The sequence below is a fragment of the Pseudonaja textilis genome, chromosome 1, assembly GCF_049901715.1.
Source record: "Pseudonaja textilis isolate UNSWEBS1 chromosome 1, rPseTex1.2, whole genome shotgun sequence".
In the NCBI taxonomy this organism is placed as follows: domain Eukaryota; kingdom Metazoa; phylum Chordata; class Lepidosauria; order Squamata; family Elapidae; genus Pseudonaja; species Pseudonaja textilis.
The window spans coordinates 190,843,254-190,864,859 of record NC_141990.1 but is presented as its reverse complement, the minus strand read 5'-3'; the positions used below and the strand labels follow the sequence as shown (position 1 = coordinate 190,864,859).

Below are 21,606 nucleotides of genomic sequence, written 5' to 3'. Positions count from 1 at the left end.
TTATTTAACAAATATTTCACTTAACAAATATTTCACTTAATAATAGAAATTTGGGCATAATTGCCATAACTCAAGGACTACCTGTACAACAGTATGAGAATTACAAAGCAAACAAACTAAATAGCTGTCCCCCCACTTTTTTCTCTATCCATTAACTTAATTTAAAATTACTTTTTGGTAATTTAGATTTATTGGATCATATTACTTACCCCTGGCCTTGGTATAGGTTTCTGAGGCTTTTTAGACCCCAATTTTTTCATTGCATTGTAGTACTTTTTCTGTTCTTCTGTCATAAAGATGTCTTGGCCTCCAAAGTAATGGCACGAAATGAAAATTGGTTATAATCATGTTCTTGTGTATAGGTCTTAAATATAAATGCATTTACAACATATTACAAGCTAAAAATAAACATTGGGCCTAATTTATTTTTATAGTGAAAATGCTACATAATTTTAACCAGGTTTAAAAAAAAGTGACACATGTTCAAACTGCAGTTGATTTATTTTTCTTACAATTTGTTGAATAATAAATGTACTAAACAGCATGTTTCAATGGTTATTATTAAAGATTTTATTTAGAGACTGCTGTGGGAAAATATTTAGGGGAAAGGAGAATAAAAGAGTTCATAGGGAAAGAGGAGAAACCTCCCCCCACCAACCTATGGCAGTATTTTCTTTTATGTTTAAAGACAACTTTTATCTTGCGTCCAGAAGCAGCTCAAGACAGTACAACAACATAAAACCACCACAACATAAAACAACCCATGAGGCCTTTCTATAGTTCATGGGATATGAATTTTCAGAAGATAGTGATCATTGGCTCAGTAGGTCTGGTGCGGGTCATCCTCTCTGCAGCTCTGGGCTTCCGTGGCTACTTGTGCTTTGGTTTACCTTTCTTGCACAGTATTTTTTTTTTCTTTTGGGGGATACAGAGGTAAATGGCCAGGAACGCTAGCCTCATGTGAATCCAAATGCAGGTGTTCTAGGAAATTGACATTCCCATTATTAAACAGAATAAAAGCAGGGGTGGGATTCTACCAGTTCACACCTATTCACTAGAACCGGTTGTTAACATTCTAAGCAGTTTGGAGAACCGGTTCTTAGAAGAAATTACTGGCCTAATCCTGTAAGGAAGGCAGGAAGGAAACATTCTGGTGTTGCTTACAGAAACTGCCTTTCTGTTAACCCTTATTACATTCTTGGCTGGACTAGATTTCCTGTCTCAGAAACGTCTCTGGAGTTCTTTTCCCCTCTTTTGCTGGTACTTTGCTTGTGTGGAGTGACCATTCAAAGTTACAATGGCACTGAAAAGAGTGACATGACCATTTTTCACACTTATGACTGTTGCAGCATCCCCACAGTCTTAAGAGGCCAGGTGAGAAGATGCATGCCTCGATGTGAGTGATGTTGAGTTTGCCACGCCCAGCCAATAACATGACCACCAAGCCATGCCCACCAACTAAGCCACATCCACAGAACCAGTTGTTAAAAAAATTGAACCCCACCCCTGAATAAAAGCATTTAAAAAAAAATTATCAGTCCAGTGAGGAATTGTATACATGGGTTCCTATCATTCATATACTGTTATTACTGTTCTTGTTGCTAAGATGACATTGAGTGGAAAAGAGAAAGATAGTGGGGATTCAGTTTAGAGCAACCAGTTGTTGCTCTAAAACTTCCCACATTATAGTGTGTAGGAACAACGACACTGACAAACCCTATTACCATGGCACAGTAAAGGTAGGGTATGAGCAGGGGTGGGATTCTACTTGTTCTGTTCAGCTCTAGAGAACCGGTAGCTCTGAAGAGCAGCAGACACAGGAACCAGTTCTGTGTCTGCTGCTGTTTTGGGCCGCCCGCCCGCCCGGGCTCTTACCTGACCTTTATTTCCTGCTTTTTCAACCTCAGCTGCTTTGCGCGGCACAGCTGCGGTTGAAAAAGCAGGAAAAAAGGGCTTTTCCAACTACTGCGCACCTGCATGCAGTGCTGCTCAGCTGTCTGGGCAGCTTAGCAGGTCGTAAATTGTGCATGCGTGTGCGACGCAGAGCAACAGAACTGGTAGTTATACCAGTCGGATCCCATCCCTGGGCATGAGGTCAGTAATTTGTGTCAGGATACTTTCCTGTGCCTCAAGGATGGGACAAAAGTACCTTAGCTTGAACGACTTATCTCCAGAAGTTGTGGATGCTCCAACACTGGGAGTTTTTAAGAGGAGAGTGGACAACCATTTGTCTGAAATGGTATAGGGTTTCCTGCCTACACAGGAGGTTGGAGTAGAAGACCTCCAAGGTTATTTCCAACTCTGTTATTCTGAACAGGCCTAAGCAGTTATGGACAAATGCCCATCAACAGGAGTCTTTATGCAGCAGATCTCCTTTACTTCTGGCATTGATGGTTGAACACATGACCTTAGACTGTTGAACATCTAACATCACCACTGAACAATTCAGCATCAATTGCTGGACCACAGTTTGCTTAGAGGCAAACTGGGGCTGTTACTGTAACAGAACCTTAGGAGTATTCTGATAGGAGTTCTTATTACAACTGGCCAGGTAGATGAAAGAAGCTATGAAATGCCTTATAATAGTACATCCTTAATGCATATTGTTATGCCAATTTTTTATGCCTCTGCTATATACTGGATTTTTGAACAAACAGACCACAACATGTCAAGTTGAATAACTCCACTTCATCTACTATCACACTGAGTACTGGCATACCCCAAGGCTGTGTGCTGAACCCCTTCCAGTTCTCTCTCTTCACCTATGACTGCAGGCCTGTGTATGGCTCTAACACCATTATCAAGTTTGTAGACGATACTACGGTGATCGGACTCATCAATGATGACGACGATTCAGAATACAGGAAGGAGGTGCAGTGCCTAGCTATGTAGTGCACTGACAATAACTTATTACTTAATAGGAACGAGATGAAAGAGCTCATTGTGGACTTCAGGAAAAAGAATGGTCACACACACTCTCCTATATACATCAACGGGAGAATGGTAGAACGTGTCACCAGCTTCAAGTTCCTGGGGATCTACCTCTCTGAGGACTTGTCCTGGCAGATTAACACCACTAGACTGATTAAGAAAGCTCACCAGCGCCTCTTCTTCCTGAGATTACTGAGGAAGAATCATCTCTCCTCAGCTATTCTGACTAATTTCTACCACGGCACAGTCAAGAGCATCTTAACTAGCTGTATCTCAGCTTGGTATGGAAATTGCACTATAAAAGAAAAAAGGCATTACAGAGGGTGGTGAAAACCGCCCAACACATTATAGGGATTCCACTTCCTGCCATTGTGGACATTCAGAGGAAACGATGTCTGCGTAAAGCCCACAGCATCGTTAAGGACCCCTTCCATCCAGCCCACAAACTATTTACTCTTCTTCCATCTGGAAGGAGGTTCAGGTGCCTGCAGTCTAAGACCAGCAGGCTAGGGAACAGCTTTTATCATACAGAGGTTTCCTTGCTGAACTCCTCAGTTCATTTGTCCCCACACATATGCTGATGCTTCCCTTGATAATATATGATGTATTTTGTATAATTCTCTGTGCATTTGTATTTATATTCAACGTGTCCGTAAACATTTTGTACAGTTATATATGTTCATATATGTGCAGTCTCACTTATCTTTGTGTGCTGATGTACATACATTTTGTTGTGTTTTCCACTGACATATTCATAGATGCCTTGCATATTTGCATACATATATTTATATTTTATTGTTGTTTTGCACTTCTGGTTGGATGCTAACTGCATTTCGTTGCCTGTATCCATGTCAATGACAATAAAGTTGAATCTAATCTAATCTAATATCACATGCAATGCCTCTCTTTGAAGCAGAAAAGATAAGGCAAAGCATTGAACATTGTTCCATATTAAATTACATATAAGCATAAGTTTTACAAGTATTAAGTCTGGATGAGAAAAGAGGAACATTGGGCATCGAGCTGGCAATGCAACACCATTAAACTTTTTTTTACTGAAACAATGAATATAATTCAACATGATTGAATTGAGTCTCATTTTGGTGTAGTGGTTAAGGTAGTGGCCTAAAAACCAGGAGATCAGGAACCAGGGCTCTCCTTCAGCTTGAAAGTTGGCTGAGTGACTTTGGGCCAGTCACTCTCTCTCAGCCCAAATTATTTCACAGAATTGTTATGGGAAAATAGGATGCAGGAGTATTAAGTGCCATCTGAGATTATTTATTAAAGGGGATCAAATATTGCTATTGTTGTTCTTGGAGTGCAATCAATGTCCAATGAATTTTACAGTATGGATGAATCTAAATAAGAATAGATTGGACAAGGTTTGGATAATCTGTAGACTCAGGTAAGCTGCTCAAATCAAGTTGTTTAGGCAAGAAACAGAAGCTGACAGGGTGATTTAGAGGTAGATTATTTAGAAAACAAGTAGAAAAGTTCAGATTAATTCTAGAAAAACCAAAGCAATGGTATGAATATCTAGGAAGACAAGAAGGATGAATATGAGAATTCCAAATATGGCATATTGGGGACCAGAGATGGCTAGAATTGGGTTTCATGTGGAAAGCTAGGCCTGGAGAATAGGAGTGGCATTATGGAAGGTCCCCAAAAGTTTGTTAGAGCTCCTAGATAGGGAATTATACAACATTTATAAACATTTTTTGAAAAACTCCCAGGCCTTGATAATTCCGACAATCCTCAAAATAGTTTTCACACAGAGAAAGAAAACATTACAAATGTTGAACAGATCAGTGAAGCCATTTAGGAGGAAAGAGCTTTAAGTTGTTGTTCAGAACTGTACAGCTTGAGAGATTAGCTGGTTCTATACCCAGATTTAAAGCTATGCTAAGGTAATAGCTCTGAGATAAGAATGGTTGGATGCCTTTTCCTGTTTTGCTTTTAATTACCCTTTTCTTCCTGATGTGTTTAATTGTGGTCTGTTACCACATGAAATATACTGAAGTGAAGACGTGCCTCGTGTTAACCCTCTAGCTTTCACAGATTCCTCTGGGCTCAGAGCATAGTCTCTCTTTTTTATCACATGATAGAGAAAGTAAAGTGCCCACCAGGATGGAGTAAAATTCAGCTCTGTTATTTATTATATAAATTATTAGCACTTTTTTCCCAGAGCCCTGGTGGCGTAGTGGTTAAATGCAATATTGCAGGCTAACTCTGCCTACAGCCTAGAGTTCGATGCTGACCAGCTAAAGGTTGACTGAGCCTTCCATCCTTCTTAGGTTGGTAAATTGAGGACCCAGATTGTTGAGAGAAGTATGCTACTCTGACAACTGCTCAGAGACTGCTGTAAAACACTATGGCAAGGTATATAAGTCTGAATGCTATTGCTATTGCTATTTTCACTCTCCGAAGACTTGTGTTTCGCTGCTGTATCAAATGATTTTTCCTTCTAAGGCTGCTTTCCAACAGCCTTAGGAGAAATGAACCACATCTGTCTCTCTCAAGCCACAATTTTCAGAACTGATCTTGTGCCACTCTAAATTCTAACAAAATGTATTCTGAGGTTAGCATTAAAAAAAAATACAGGGCTCCCAAAAATATCCAGGACCATACATCTGCACCAATGAGATCCTGATTGCTGTGTTTCCTCAAGATTTCTAAAGCAAACAAAACTCTTATTCAAACATTTGAGCAGCTGAAGAATTTATCTTCCTAAATACTTAAGTTATCAGCAATACAGTTAAGTTAGAAGCAGTGCAAATTTGAGTCCAAAATAAAAGCAATTACTTCTACAATCAGAACAGAATGATGAAATGTTACAATTTAGTTGATTAGGTTGAAGAACTCACTTTGCCAATACGTGAATTTCCTCTCATACATTCCAACAGATCTCATCAGCACATGATTCTTATGTACAATGACGGCAATCAAGATAACTAATTTTATTATGGGTTCCTAAGCTCATGACCAACAACCATTTCAGACCTTTTGCATCATTCACAATAGACCAACCATTGTTCCATATTTTTGCAAAAGAATTGTCAACCTCACACGGATTCTTGGAGAACATTTTACATACTCGAATAACATCATATAAGAATTCTGCATTCTGCATAAATGTAAATGATTTTCAAACAATTTAAAATTATCTTAATTTAATGCGAAGAGATTGCAAGAATGGCTTTGGAAGTGAAGGATGTGCTGGTGTGTTTGCAACTGATACTTTTTGCTTTAACTAATCCAAGTCAAGGAAGAGAAGAGGAGATATTCAGATATCAGCTCCCCATGTCAAATTTGAGACCAGGCATATACTGTACTTCCATCTCATCTTAACACAGATAAAATTAGACTCAAAGAAAATGGTTGTATTATTTTTAATTTAATAAATTCATATTTCATGTAAATTAATCCCATGATTTAAAAATGGGATGGGGTGGAAGGGAAATATGTGAATAAGGTTTGAGAATGAATAATATTGATAAACACTATTTATAGCATTAAAGCTGCAGTGTGAGAGAAAGGGAGGAGATAAAACTGAATATTCAAAAGCTGAATTCAGATACTACTATTCATACCATTGAAGATTTTGCAAAGCATGCGTTCTCTCAAATGGTTGTGAATATTTAGGTTTCTCCACTTATTTATAAATCTGATTTATCAATTCACATAAGCTATGATTCCACCTTAAAAAAGAAAAAAGAATATATGTATATAAATACTTATCTTCTTTTTTTGTTGATTGAAGTTATCTATGATGACACCAATAAATAGATTCAGGGTAAAAAAGGATCCGAATATGATAAAGATAACAAAGTAAATATACATATAAAGGTTATCTTCATACTTAGGCTGTTCAAGCACCTACAAAATAAGTAACAGGAGAGCAAAATCAGAAAAAAAAATTATTTGCTTAAAACATGCAAATTAGTATTATTTTAAAATACATTCACAACCACTGTATCTTTACAATGATTGTCATGGAATTCCTATATTATAACATCAGGGCACTATTTTTATACATGCGCGTATTAGTTAATATTACTAGATTTTCTGTTCACATATTTGCTAAGAAAAATCTAGCTTATTTTACAAGAAATCCAAAGTGCTTACTTTTCTTGAATCAACTGCCGCATACATAATATCCATCCATCCTTTAAATGTGGCCTGCATCCAAAAATATTTAAACATATAAATGATGGCAATCAATGGTATCTATCTTAATCTGTTTCAGCAACAGGATATTGCAATAGAAATATTTTATATATACTAGCAAATGGGATGAGTTTAAAATTTTGCTTTCTATGATTTGGATACAGGTGTGTACTGGCATAGAAATTTCACTGTGTTCAGTAAGGTTAAGTATGTATAGGACTCAAGAATTGTGCAATATTCGTTACTTTCAGCCTATGCTCTAGGAATTTAAACCACACAAAGCCCCAAAGAGGACCTATCTAATACTTATTCCCCAGTCCCCAACCATATTCTAAACCTATGAAGAAATTCAGAGAAACCAAAGAAAACTTCTTTTTCTTTTAAACTCTTAAATGAGCGAAGGAAGATGACTTCATTTCTGCCCTGCTCTCTGCAGTTTTCAAGGCAACCCCCATAGGTCAGGGATATTGTTGGGGTTCCCTGGCTTACAACTAGGCTTATTATATTGCATTTCATTTCCTGAATTTGGTTCCAAGTACAAATCTAAAAGAATGATTGCATTGTCTTCAGTTCACCTTATAAGAGATTTATATCTTTTAGATAAGTAAGGATTAAATACATTTAAAATCCAATGCTTGGTATACTAATTATACAAAGCTTAGGTACAAAATATGGTACATTTGAAAATGGGGCAATAAAGTAGCTTACTACCTCCTTATTTATCTGTTGGTTAACTGACATTTGTATGCAACCCCCTAAGATAAAGTTATCTGAGCAAATTCTTAATCCATAAGGATTAAAAACACAACATAAAATAGCAACAGAATTCCCCCTCATTAGAGAGAAATGTTTTTAAACGAAGAGATTTGGACTTCAGAAATTCTGGATGAGCAAATAGGTCTTCCCTTGATACTGAAAAAAATATCAAGACGTTAGCAGGAGAGAACCTCATTTTATTAGGCAAGGGCATTTTAAGCCTCTTGAAGTATGAACAAGTCAAAAGAAAAGCAAGCCTGTAATTGCTACATTTCAATTTTTGCACATTGGAAAAATCTCTCTGATCCAATGCCAATTATTGAAGAATCCCATATATTGTGACCTACATTTGGATTGGACTGCCCTTGCAGATAAAACACTTGAAACTAAGTAAGTTACAAGCTGTCTCAACAGGCTCTGAAATTCAATGAGATGTCCACAAGGAAGATGAGAGGGATGCCAGTGTAAGAATGGGTGCAAACTCTATTCTTTTTCCCCCCTCCCACAGTGTGGTGTCAGAAGGATAAAATAGGGAAGTTCTTGTGTACACAGATAGACTGATGGTGTTCTAAATTATCTAGTATTGGCATGATATGTAATTGCTTGAGAAAAGCATTTGAATAAAAAAAGTGAAATTGGGAAATTTTAGCTATTATCAATCAAAATTTATATGACTTTTTCCCCAGATCATCATAAAATGCTACATTGCATTAATAAAATGCTATGTTGCACTAATATATCCCCTTACCATTGTTTCTGCTAATTTCATACTCACAGCATAGAACCCTTATTAAAATCCTGAGGTTGCTCACACTGAAAAGAAGATATAAAACTGCAGAACATAAATATTTTTTCAACTTCTCTAGTAGGTAGATATAATCTGGTATATTGACCATAACTTGCTAAATTATACCAGTCAGCTGTATTGGAAGGACTAATCTTGTAGACAAAAGTGCAGGGTCAACCCTGATGAATGAGTATGAAGTTCTTTCCAAATTTAGCTGCGCTCGCTTACCATGTTTTGAAGCAGAGATGGAAAATTCATGACAGTCTTAAGAGTGGAGGCAGAAGTCTATCAAACTATTGATATCAAAGGGGAAATTATATTCCAGGAACCATTATGTCTGATCAAACCTCAGGCACCTTATTTGATCAAATGAACTTTTTATTATGCACTGAATAAGCAAGAAGACTTAAAGAATTTTCACTTACTACTTGCAGTAAAGAAAGATACCCAAATCCTACGTTATCAAAGTTGACTTTCACATTTTTCCATCTGGCAGTTTTATTTGCATGTATAAGATTCTCACACTCAGATTTATTGGCAACTTCATCAATTTCAAACATGTCGCCAGTTGTGGTATTAACACAGTGGTAGAATTTGCCAGCAAACAAGTTTACTCCCATGATGCTGAAAATCAGCCAGAATATAAGACAAACAAGAAGCACGTTCATGATGGATGGAATTGCTCCAAGAAGGGCATTCACAACCACCTAAGTACACAAATACGGGAGGAAAAGAAAACAGTGTAAGAATAGGTGCAAAATTGATACAATTATTCTGTTGCATGAATGCACAATTTACTACTTTTAAATTAAAGCAAATTCTAAAAAGCTGAGTATTATTTTGAGTTTGTCAGAACAACATTTTAAAATATTTTTGAATATTCAGCAAGACAAAAAATGAGAAAATCAAATTATCTAGATTAAAACAAAAATGCAAATAGTGCTAACAATAATATGAAGATTGTTATCTACTCAAAAGAAATAGGTATTAAAATTTCATAGAAAATAATATGAAAAACTAAACTATAAGAAAATAATTTAGCCATTATAAACAAAAATGAATGTATTCTTTCTCCAAAATTAAAAACAGAAATATCAAGAATATTTAAATAAATCAAATGAAAATCAGCATATATTTCCAGGAGTGAACTTAACCATGCAGTTTTATTACAAAGATCGATTTCTTTGCATAAGTAAGCCAGACACATTTGCAACATGTGCTTATCTAAGTAATCACATAGTTTATTTCAAGCTCCAGTCTTTATTAAGCAAATAAAACTATTTTAATTAAACATTTTGTGAAAAAATAAAGGGGTAAGAAATTCATAAATCAATATAGGGGTGTGATTAAAGAATCCAGAAACACTGAAGTACAGTATAACATATTATCTAATTCCTTAATTATATTAGGGGTGAAAGCTATCAAGAAACACAAGGTGATGAATATTAAGACCCTATTAACAGAATCATAGTAGAAATATGGGTTGTTAATTGTGCCCTAACCACAGTTGCTGCAGGGTTGTAGAGGAGTGGGGAAGGGAAATTTATAATAGTAAAGCCTGCAATAGATTGTTTTTTCTATTAAAAAGTATGTTAAACATCCTATGCAAAGATTGTTTTACAATCTTTATGGAATTCCTGTCCATAAAACTAAATTTTACTCTTTGGGAAGAGAAGGGAGAAGAGTCTGAATCACTATGTTTACGATTTATTACACTAATAGGAATTTATTTTTAGTTTTAATTAAAAAGGTTTCTCTCTGAACAATTCAAATGTTTCAGCTAAGAAACAGAACCATGTATGCAAGACCCAAGTGTGACTTATATCTAGTATGAGGTCTAACATGCAAAGCTAGCAGGGGGATCAGCAAAATAGAGTTTTCTATAGCAAGAGCAAGAACACTTAGACTTATATACCGCTTCATAGTGCTTTACAACCCTCTCTAAGTGGTTTACAGAGTCAGTATATTGCCCTCAACAATTTGGATCCTCATTTTACCAACCTTGGAAGGATGGAAGGTTGAGTTAACCTTGAGCCAGTGAGAATACAACTACCAAACTGGTGGCAGTCGGCAGTCAGCAGAATTACCCTACAATACTATACTATCATATAGAGTGCCACCATGGCTTTATATAATTAAGCATGTTTTTAAAATGTTATATTTTTCTATCTTTGATTTGGTATATCTTTCACGTAATACCCATTTGGTATATATCAACTGTATGATATGCTTGATGACTTCCAGATGTGCGGATGTCAACACTCAGAATTCTCAATAGTTTGCAATGCTGGCTGGGGAATTCTGGGAGTTGAAGCTCACACATTTGGAAGTCATCAAGATTGAGAAACCCAGGTTAGAATGAAAGAAATCAACTAATGGGAATCATACCTTATCCTTCACTACCTTTTTTGCTATGTTGAAAACAACCAAAATGAAATACTTGGTGTGGAAATCAAGGGGGAAATGGGTCTGACTAAAGTAAAAATTGGTGCATGAGGTTGCATTATTGTCCACCGATTTGCTCATTGTTGATAATTATGAAATAACATGGAAAGATCATCCCTGCCCTGAAAAAACCTACACCACTATGAATTTTCAAGAGACGCTATTCTGATGAGGAACTATGATCAAGCACTTACTGAATCTAAACAGCAGTTTGGGGTTCAAATGCTAGCAGTTTGGGGTTCAAATGAATCAATCTACTCTACACAGGAGCATGGTCCTAAATAGGTAAATCTCTGTTTCAGGCAGGTTTTGGCAAGATTCTTATACCAAATAATTATGCCTAAACTCAGAAGGGCACTAACTTTAAGACATTTCAATGTCCTCTCAAGGGTAGTTCCTGAGGGCAAATATAAAAAATTTCTTACAAGCTAAGATTGTGACCTTGTTCAGAAAAATCCATTAAATCTTTATAACTCCTGTTGGATGAAATAACTCGACAATTTTGATGTATGTATGTATGTTCAATATGTAACTTTAAACTAATATGATTTCATTACTTTGAATATGCCAAAATTTTGTTATATACCATCTATAAAACTAGGCATGTCCTGATCACCTTAGCTATAGTACCTATTGATAAGTTTATAATATTTTATTGTATTTGAAACCAAATTTGTTTTATTATGTACATTATATTATTAATTAGAGGAATTCTAGTAGACCATAATAAAGATTATTACAACTAAAATGCCTCCCAAAAGAGAATTAACCTGTTTTTAAAAATTGTTCTTATTAGCCAACTAGAACATCAGTAAAACTGCAGACCTCTATGAAGCATATTCTGTTTTTGAAAGGCAATAAACTCATACATAACTTTTTTAGGCATTAGAATTGGTTCTTTTCATGATTTGTGAAGAGTCTATCTTAAAAATTATAATAAGAGAGTATTTCACAAAGCAAGAAATTTTGGAGGAACTGGTTTGAGTAAAATGGTCTATCAGCACTAATTTGCTGGTGACCTCAGTCAGCAGATGTCGAGAGATGAAGAATAGATAAAACCGTATTTGCCAATGCTTTGCAACACTGAAGCTTCCCGGTGTCCTTCAGCTGCAGTTGAAGAATGCTTCCTTATTCCCAATGTTAAAACAAAATTCAGCTTCAAGTATGGAACTGGACTGAAGCAAGCAAAATGCTTCAGGTGGGTCTTCTTTAACCACAATCATATTGGATGCAGCATGTTTGAAATCACTGCAGTCCCTCCATCTCATCCAGTTTATTATTACAGATTGTGAATGTGAAAGATTAGATTAGACTTCTAAGCATGTAGTGGAGGAGCTGTGGAAGTATTTCCTAATTCTTCTCTACATAGTCAAAAATACACACAGGCCTTCCTTACTCCAAGCCCTTCTCAGCTAACCTGTATCTGTATTTTTCTGTCCTGAAAAATAGAAAAGGTAACCTGTTCTGTCTACGAATACTATTTGCAGATCTTAAAAGTCACTGAAGATAGCAGCAATGATTGTCATCTGGACTGTATTACATAAGGATACCAGGATCCTACTAATACAAATACAGAAAGAGTCTCTATTTTTAGTTTTCAAGGCTGGCCCGTTTACCTTGAGAGGAAAAGAAAGGTTCATGTTCAACTCTGTAATGAAACTCAGCCTTTAGACAAGTAATTTTCATCTCTAGCATGTCAGTGGCTTTCATAGTTGGCTGGAAATTTACATGTTAGCAAAATTTCTTAGGCATTCTATAATGCAAAAGCCTTCTGACACTTTAACATTGATAACAGATAACAGATAATCAGAGTTGGAAGGGACCTTATAGGTCATCTAGTCCAACCCCCCACCCAAGTGGGAGACCCTACACCATTTCTGACAAATGGCAGTCCAACCTCTCCTTGAAAGTCTCAAGTGATGACGGTCCCACAACTTCCGAGGGCAATCTGTTCCATTGGTTGATTGTTCTCACTGTCAGAAAGTTTCTCCTTATTTCCAGGTTAAATCTCTCCTTGTTCAGTTTCCATCCATTATTCCTTGTCTGGCCTACAGGCACTTTAGAAAATAGCTTGACCCCCCTCCTCTCTGTGGCAGCCCCTCAAATATAGGAAGACTGCTATCATGTCTCCCCTGGTCCTTCTCTTTACTAGACTAGCCAAGCCCAGTTCCCGCAACAGTTCTTCGTACGTTTTAGCCTCCAGTCCCCTAATCATCCTGGTTGCTCTTCTCTGTACTTTTTCTAGAGTCTCAACATCTTTTTTATAATGTGGTGAACAAAACTGGATGCAGTACTCTAGGTGTGGTCTTTATAGAGTGGTTTTAGTACTTCCCTTGATCTTGACTGTATCCCTCTGTTGATACAACTTAGGATTGCATTGGCTTTTTGGGCGGCTGCTGCACACTGCTGGCTCATATTTAGTTGGTTGTCCACTAAGACTCCAAGATCCCTCTCACAGTTACTGCTATTGAGCCTGGTTTCACCCAGTCTATATGTGTACTTTTGGTTTTTCTTGCCTAAGTGTAGGACTTTACTTTTCTCGACATTGAATTTCATTTTATTAGGTATGGCCCAGTGTTCTAGTCTGTCAAGATCTATCTGGATCTTAAGCCTATCTTCTTGGGTGTTAGCTATTCCTGCCAGCTTAGTATCATCTGCAAATTTGGTAAGTTCCCCTTCTGTTCCCTCATCTAAGTTGTTAATGAAGATATTGAAGAGTACTGGGCCTAAGATGGAACCTTGTGGCACCCCACTGCTTACTTCCCTCCATGTAAACTTAGACCCATTAAGGACTACTTGTTGAGTATGGTTTGCCAGCCAGTTGCGAGTCCATCTAGTGGTGGTGCTATCCCACTTTTTTCTAGCTTACTAAGAAGTAGGTTTGGTCTACTTTGTCGAATGCCTTGCTGAAATCTAAATATATTATGTCCACAGTATTTTGCTGGTCTACTAATTTAGTCACTGTGTTGAAGAATGAAATGAGATTGGTTTGGCATGATCTGTTCTTAACAAACCCGTGCTGACTGCTAGTTCTTACTTTACTTGTTTCTAGATGTTGGCAGATCTGTTTTTTTATTATCTTTTCCAGTATCTTCCCGGTTATTGATGTTAGGCTAAAAGGTGTATAGTTTCCTGGGTCTGTTTTTTTTCCTCTTTTGAAGATGGGAACCACATCAGCTCTTTTCCAGTCCTCTGGTAGTTCCCCAGTGCTCCAGGATTTTTGAAAGATATGGTGCAGTGGTTTGGAGATGACCTCTGCCAGCTCCTTTAAAACTATGGGATGTAATCCCTCAGGCCCTGGTGATTTGTTTTTATCAAGATCAGACAGGTGTTCTCTTACTATTTTTTTTGCTTATTTTAACTTTTATTTCTGGTCTGTCTTTTACAGTTATGTTTTTGGTGGGTTGAGATATAGTTTCTATAGTTTCTGATATTAGGACAATCCTCACAGCTGAAGAATTTCACCTGAGGAAAAGTTATGACTGTCAAACAGAAAACAACAAAATATAAGGGTGCTCTTATGTATAATATTCATTAGCATCATCCCAAGTTGTGATAAGCTAAGGTGGTAGAGAGCATCCTAGGTAGCAGAGATAGGGAAAAAGCAACCTCACCAGGTTGCTATCTGGTAAAAGGAAATATCTGGTGCAATAGGCCCACTGTGATTGCCATTGTGGGAGAACTTCCATTTCATGCCCATTAATTCCAAAGGTTAGGGACAGAAATTATCTAAAACTAATTTACACAAATCACAGTTATAATTATAGACCCCACACATGTTATCAAAACCTGGCTGAGTGAAGGGGATAATGTTCTCTTGTCAGAGAAGGGTCTTTCAGCAACCTCACCATCAGGGCTAGGGGTGAGAGGAAGATCCATCTGTTAAGAATAGTAATGGGTTTTGTTAATTTCTTGCAGTTCCATATTTGAAGGGGGGAATGAGGGAGCCCAGGCTGCTTTTCTTTATTGACAACAATGCTCTGGAATGACTTCTCTATGGAGATCAGACATGGTGGCTTTCAGGAAACTACCAAACATGGAATGATTCTGAAGAGCATCCTCTTCACTTATTAAATTTTCCTTTTGGCGCTTGGTTTTCTTTTTTCATTGGAACTATTGTTGTGTAATCATTTGTTTTTATGTAGTATTTTAATGGTTGTTATGTTGTACACTCTACTCCAGGGGTAGTCAACCTTTTTATACCTACTGCCCACTTTTGTATCTCTGTTAGTAGTAACATTTTCTAACTGCCCACCAGTTCCACAGTAATGGTGATTTATAAAGTAGGGGACAAAACCCCTACTGCCCACCATGAAAGCTGGAACGCCCATTAATGGGCAGTAGGGACCAGGTTGACTACCACTGCTCTACTCTGTAGGCTGATGAGAGTTGTTAGAATGTAGCAATGTACTGTAAGTTTAGTAATCAAGCAAGCAAACTAACTTAAGAAGAACTAAGATCAAATCACTATTATTGGTAGTTTCACAATTGCAGAAATTTGATAGGGCATGTTGATGGCATGACAATTGGACCCCTCCAAAAAGATGGAACCAATGGTTTGAGTAAATTGCATTGAAACATTAAGGGAATTAATTAACTTTAACAAACGGTTTTGGTAATCAAGAATTTTGACACCCTGTGACTGGACTTTTTCCTCACAAGGAGCCAATATTTTCAAAATGGTATTGTAATAGAATTGGTTAAATCTTAAACTTTGCATCTGACATTTCTTTAAGTGCTCATAGTTTCATAAGTGATTAACAAAACATGACTAAAAAGAGAAAAAATAGTTGTTGATGTTTTTATACTGTATTATATTATATTCATATAGAAGGTAATGAAGTGGATAGTGTAAATATGTTTTGTAATTGTAAGTAAGTATTGTTGAATTCAACGAAGTTTTCTCCTAGTAAGTTGTGTTTAAGACTGCAACCTTATCACCTGAAAGAGTGCAATGTCTGAATCTCAACTTAGATCATTGGAAGTTATGGGACTTGATTTAGTAATGATTTAAGATCCACTGATATTACAGATAGTCCTTGACTTATGTCCATAATGGAGCCTGCTAATTACAATCATAAGTCATGAAAGTCAGAAAGCATATCATCATGTTACCAATCTAATTTTATAACGTTTTTTGGTGGTGGTTGTTAAGCGAATGCAGAGGTTGTTAAGCAAATGTAGTGGTCGTAAAGAAAACCTATTGTTCATTATGGGTTGTTTTTGCCAAAATCTGGAAGTAACTGGTTCTTGGCACAAGCATTATAAATTGTGGTCATGGGATTACAAGATGCTGCAAATAGTCATAAAAACGGGCTGGTTGCCATGATTGAGGGGTGCTATCAGAACTTTGGAATTGGCTCATATTTTGGGCAGGAGGGGGAGGCTCTGTCATAATTTCAAATAGTCACTAAGTGACCAGTTGAGGTCAACCTGTAATTTCTCATTATTTAATATGGGGTTTATGAATTAATATTTACATCCCATTGGTTATACTACTGTAATTATAATTCACTTGCAATTACAATGTTAAGATATTCATAATTTACAAATATGTTTTATTTGTATAAGACGCTTAAAAGAAATTGTCTCTGGAAAATCAGATAGATAGATAGATAGATAGATAGATAGATAGATAGATAGATAGATAGATAGATAGATAAAATAGATACAAAAGTTATAAAGATTTTCCAGAATACAGTTGTTAAGTAGAAGGACTATAGAGCAAAAGTGTTTTGTACTATCAGTAAATTAAATTAATGTTAAAGGGAGTCTAGAATATGCAGCATTTCCTCTTTCACTTCTTAAACACCTTATTTGGTTATCAGATTTACTAAGCTGAAAAAAATTCCTTTTAACAATCTGTTACTGCTTTTTGATGATGTTTTTTGACACAGCATTTCCCATCCTTCTTTTTTGGGCTAAGCTTTACACAATGGAAATAGTAGAGTGGACTGAGCTGCAATTAAGTCTGCATCTGCTATGTCCAGTAAATACAGAAGGATTTATGTCTGTATATATTTGTACATTTCTGTTAATATATTACCATGGTAAACAGGATCACACAAACAAAACTATAGCCTGTTGATTGATTTAATATTTCTTGCTTTTTTAATGTTTTTTTAGTTTAGTTTTAGTTTTGTATGCTGCCCATTTGGAGTTGGGCAGCCAATACATTTCAATGAGTAATAATAAATAATATATCGTGTTTTACTTTATAAGGCACAACTAATTGGATTCACCAAATATGCTAAAGCATTAGCCACGACTTTAAAGCCACAGTGGCTGAGTTCACATGACATAAAGCTGAAACCAAACAATCAGACATCAATTCAATCTAATATGTGAACCAGATATGTTTTTGCTTTTCTTAACCAACATTCTTAACGTCAGGTATGACACACCCTACCAGAGCAGATATCTTTTATATGTGGAAAGGTACCTCAGGCTTTCATAGATTTTAATGTTCTAATTGTGTTTCTCCTCTTTCTTTATAATGTGAAGCAATAATGGAAAAATACTTTGGGAAAAATAGTATGCCTCATTCCTAAAAAAATAAATACTTAATAATTAGGTTTGTAAACATCAAACATTTGTGATATTGTTAATGCCCATTAGTCATTACTTTATCAATGTAAAGTGTATTTTCATATATCTACTGAATTACATAAAACTGTATAGATGATATTCAGAGTAAAATTTTCTTTTTAATATTACTATGTCAAAAACTGGACTGGAAATTTGAAATATGATTAACTTTAAAGCAATCAGCCAGAAATGTGCGTAAGACATGCAAAACTAAAACTGCAAGGTGGATTAATTTTTTAAAAACCTTTTCTGCTTTACTGATCTAAGAGAAAGGTACCAAGCACGGCGTAACATGCTCTCTTTCAGTGAGTTTACACATAAACACATGCTTTATTGCTATAAAAAGCAATCTATAAATTTAGCAAAGCAATGGATATTGATATTGATTTTTCTATATTAACAATAGCATATTTGAACTATAACAAGAACTTTATATTACAGTAAATATTAAGAATGATAAATAGAAAGCAAAATGCATATCCAAATCTCATTTTGCAGTGAGATTAGAATACTCTCAATCTATAGCAAATATAAAAGAAGTTATTTACTTTGCCTTCCAGCACCTATGTGGAGTTAAAGTGTTTTAAATTTAGTATTAAATATATTTGAATAACTATAAGAATACAGATATGATTTTTAAAAAAGATTATAATTGGTTAATTTTTCTTTTGCTTATGAATAGGTATTTTATAAATATTAAAAGAAGTTTGTCATATGTCACAGACTTACATTGTCCTTAGGCCTTGAGATAGTCTTCTGCGTAGGAATAATTTTTACCAGTTTTTGAACAGAAAAATCATATAATGTTAATTTTAAAGTCCCACATTTAAATGTAAGTATGCAAATATGTAAAAACTAGTACCTGATTTTTGGGAACAACTCAAAATAAAATTTGAATGGAAAAACTATTTAAAGTTCTTTATTACCCATTCTGTCAATTAATTAAATGAAATACTTGTAAGAATGTAATTTATAGAATAATATTGAAACTAGATCTTACTTTCATTTAAATGCTGCTTATCTACTGTAAAAATCTATGTACAAGTATTTTCTTTATAGTTTTTTCTGTGAGGGCTCACTGGAAATCTCATTAGTTTCTTAACAATTTTTATATGCTCTTTTGTCTTCCACATAATAAGACATCTCCTGAATTTGAAACTATAAATTTGCTTAGTATATAAATGCAACTCAAGTCTGAAGGCTTCCAGATTTATGTGGCTCGTGAATGATCATGGCATTGGAGTTCCCCAAGCCCATACTCAGCATCAGGCTGTAGGCTGCATTGCAGAAAAATATTATATGTTGAGGCATAATAGAAATAAAGGGCCCAAAAGACCAACAGAATTTGTGAATCCTTATTTTCCCCCAAATAGAAAACTGCTAGTACCTAATATCTAAAGATGGTCTTACTCCACAATCTGTTGCCGCACAGATAATAGTCGAACCCCAATTCTCTGCTGTATAGCATTGAACCACTGCTCCCCTTGAAGAGAGCAAAGAGGCATTAATGATTTGCAGGAGATACTTCTTCGCCATCAGCCCATTCTTCCCTTGTTCTCTTCAGAATAAAACTATTGGGGAAAGGTGTGTGGAAGCTGTTAGTGACTCCACAGAGCTGGTCAGTTAAGTATTTCAGTAGTTTATGTGAATTCATTTCCTGTTCACGAATCATTCATTAGCAGATATACTGATTTTTTTGAATGTGTGTATTATGCTTTTTAAATTTTGGCCAAGTGCTATGGACTTGGTAAATTCTTTGCCAACTTTATCCTTGATTATTATATCTCTTTAGTTCTGGCTGCAACAATTCTACCATTAGAATCAAATCTGATTTCCTTTGCTCCTTGATTCAATGAGAGGAGTTTTTTAAAGGGGGAAGACCCCTAGAAAATGGTGAATAACTGATACCAGTGTGCACACGTGACACCTCCTTTCCACCTAGAAAGCTTTAACTAACGAAATTGTTTCTGAATGTAAAAATGAAACCAAATGCATTCTTATGTCTTGTTTTATGAAGCAGATATGTATTATTTTTCATATTGCCCTATTCTTGTGCACATATTACATGAACATTAAGCATTATTGCCATTTCTGAAGATTAAATTAGGAAGGAGTACAAAGCACAACAGTTTCCCAAACAATTGTGTCAACAAAAACATATTTGCAAGAATGTTCATGAATAGTAAAGAAAAAGAAGTATGAACATGGATAAACCAAACAGTCAGTTGAAAACTGAATGAATGTTCGTGAACACTACAGGAATTGACCAGCTCTTACCCTATTCCACTGCTGACTTCTCAATTCATGAATTTCTTGTTTAAAGGAATTTGTTGAAATTAAGGGGTGGTTAGATGCACCTGAAATTCATGTATCGAGTCAGTTTCAATTTACAATATTTCTTTTGAGAAATTTTGAAGAAAAGATATGCAACCTGATGGATACAATTTGAGGAACTGAGCTCCAATCTGAATCTCATTTCATGTATTGTGATTTTTTTTGTATTTGTTTTTTAATCTAAATGCTACATAAACAGCATGTTATTATTAGCTGTTCATCTCACTAGACAGGTTCTTTTATCATTATTCAAAAGCTGTTTCCTCTTATGTTTCCATGAAGTGGCAAAAAACATACTCTAAAAATAACGTTTGAACAACATGCAGTTTGAATTAGGTTGTACGCAGAGTTAAATTCATATTTTCACAGAAATATGTTGAGTTTCACTACTGATTTCAGTACAGTCACAAATTCAATACTAACTTTAAGAAAGACAAGAAAACAGGGATAAGACATAAGAATCTTTTCTGAGATAGGAATTAAGACAGGATCCTGACTTACCCAGAAAGCAACCGAATAATAATGCATGATTTGTGTAGATAATGCTGGAATTATTTTAACTCTATTGAGAATTATTAGCTAGTGTGGGGAAAAAAAGAATCAATTGAATTGTTTGGTTAATTAGCCACTTAACAGGTTTAGTCCAATTAAGGAGATCATATTACATTTAAAGATTATAAAAATATATCTGTACAGCTCAATTAATAATTACTTTTGAATGCTACTAATATTTAAATGGCTCATTATAAAATAACTGAGACCTGATCTTATTTAGAAAACTGATGCTAGTCAAATATGACCAGCTGAATGAAAGCCTAAATGTAGATTGTGTATATTCCATTCATTTTGACAAGAACTATTTTTTCCCCTATTAATTTCAATACTTAGGTCAGATTTTTTTGAGCAGAGCATGCTGTTTTAAACAGCTGCATAACATAAACTTTGTTCATGAAATAAAAAATATTCAGAAGAAATCAAACCAAATTGACTAACTTTTGAAGTTTGCTAATGCAAATGTGCTTTATTTAAGAAAAAACTCCTCAAATTGGCTAGAAAGTAAAGTAATATAAATCACTCTGCTAATATGTAGCATTAAAAAAGGCTTATATTTAGCTAATGAAATATTTTGCTTATCTACTACTGATAAATATGCAATTGTATGAAAGGAAAGCATTTTTGCATGGATTGATCATTCTCCACAGGACATGCATGGAACATTCATTAGATTTAGGCATGCATTTTATTTATCATCAAATTTCTTCTCATTTTTTTCTTACCCTCATCCCTTCAAATCTTGATAAGGCTCTTAAAGGTCTCAATGCTCTCAGTGTCCTAAGGGATTTAATGGCACCAAGTTCTGAATAACCCAGCGCATTTGCTGTTAAACTTATCAAAGATACCTATGGGGTGAAAAAAAGAAGATAAATAAAATTATCCTTTGCATCCATTTGTGTTTAAAGCTGTAGCATTTTTAGCATTCTGAAGGAACTATAGAGCAGGAGACATCCCAAAGATAAGCAGGTTCTTCCGTGAACTTGAAATCCTTCAACATCAGGTTTGTGCTAGGGTATGTAGGGTGGGAAGGATTGGTTGCTAAC

At 35.4% G+C, this 21,606-nt stretch overlaps 1 protein-coding gene across 5 annotated transcripts in view; it reads right to left on the bottom strand.

Annotated features, from left to right (window-relative positions):
• LOC113434109 (sodium channel protein type 1 subunit alpha) overlaps positions 1-21,606 on the bottom strand; it is a 97,869-nt gene that overhangs the window by 6,513 nt on the left and 69,750 nt on the right. For all 5 annotated transcript variants that reach the window (XM_026697114.2, XM_087920020.1, XM_087920023.1 and 2 more), the window contains 5 exons: positions 21,286-21,408; positions 9,067-9,348; positions 7,057-7,110; positions 6,670-6,807; positions 210-314 (listed from right to left, as the gene is read on the bottom strand). In XM_026697114.2, the coding sequence (XP_026552899.2) occupies positions 210-314; positions 6,670-6,807; positions 7,057-7,110; positions 9,067-9,348; positions 21,286-21,408 (702 nt within the window). The remainder of the gene's footprint in view (positions 1-209; positions 315-6,669; positions 6,808-7,056; positions 7,111-9,066; positions 9,349-21,285; positions 21,409-21,606) is intronic.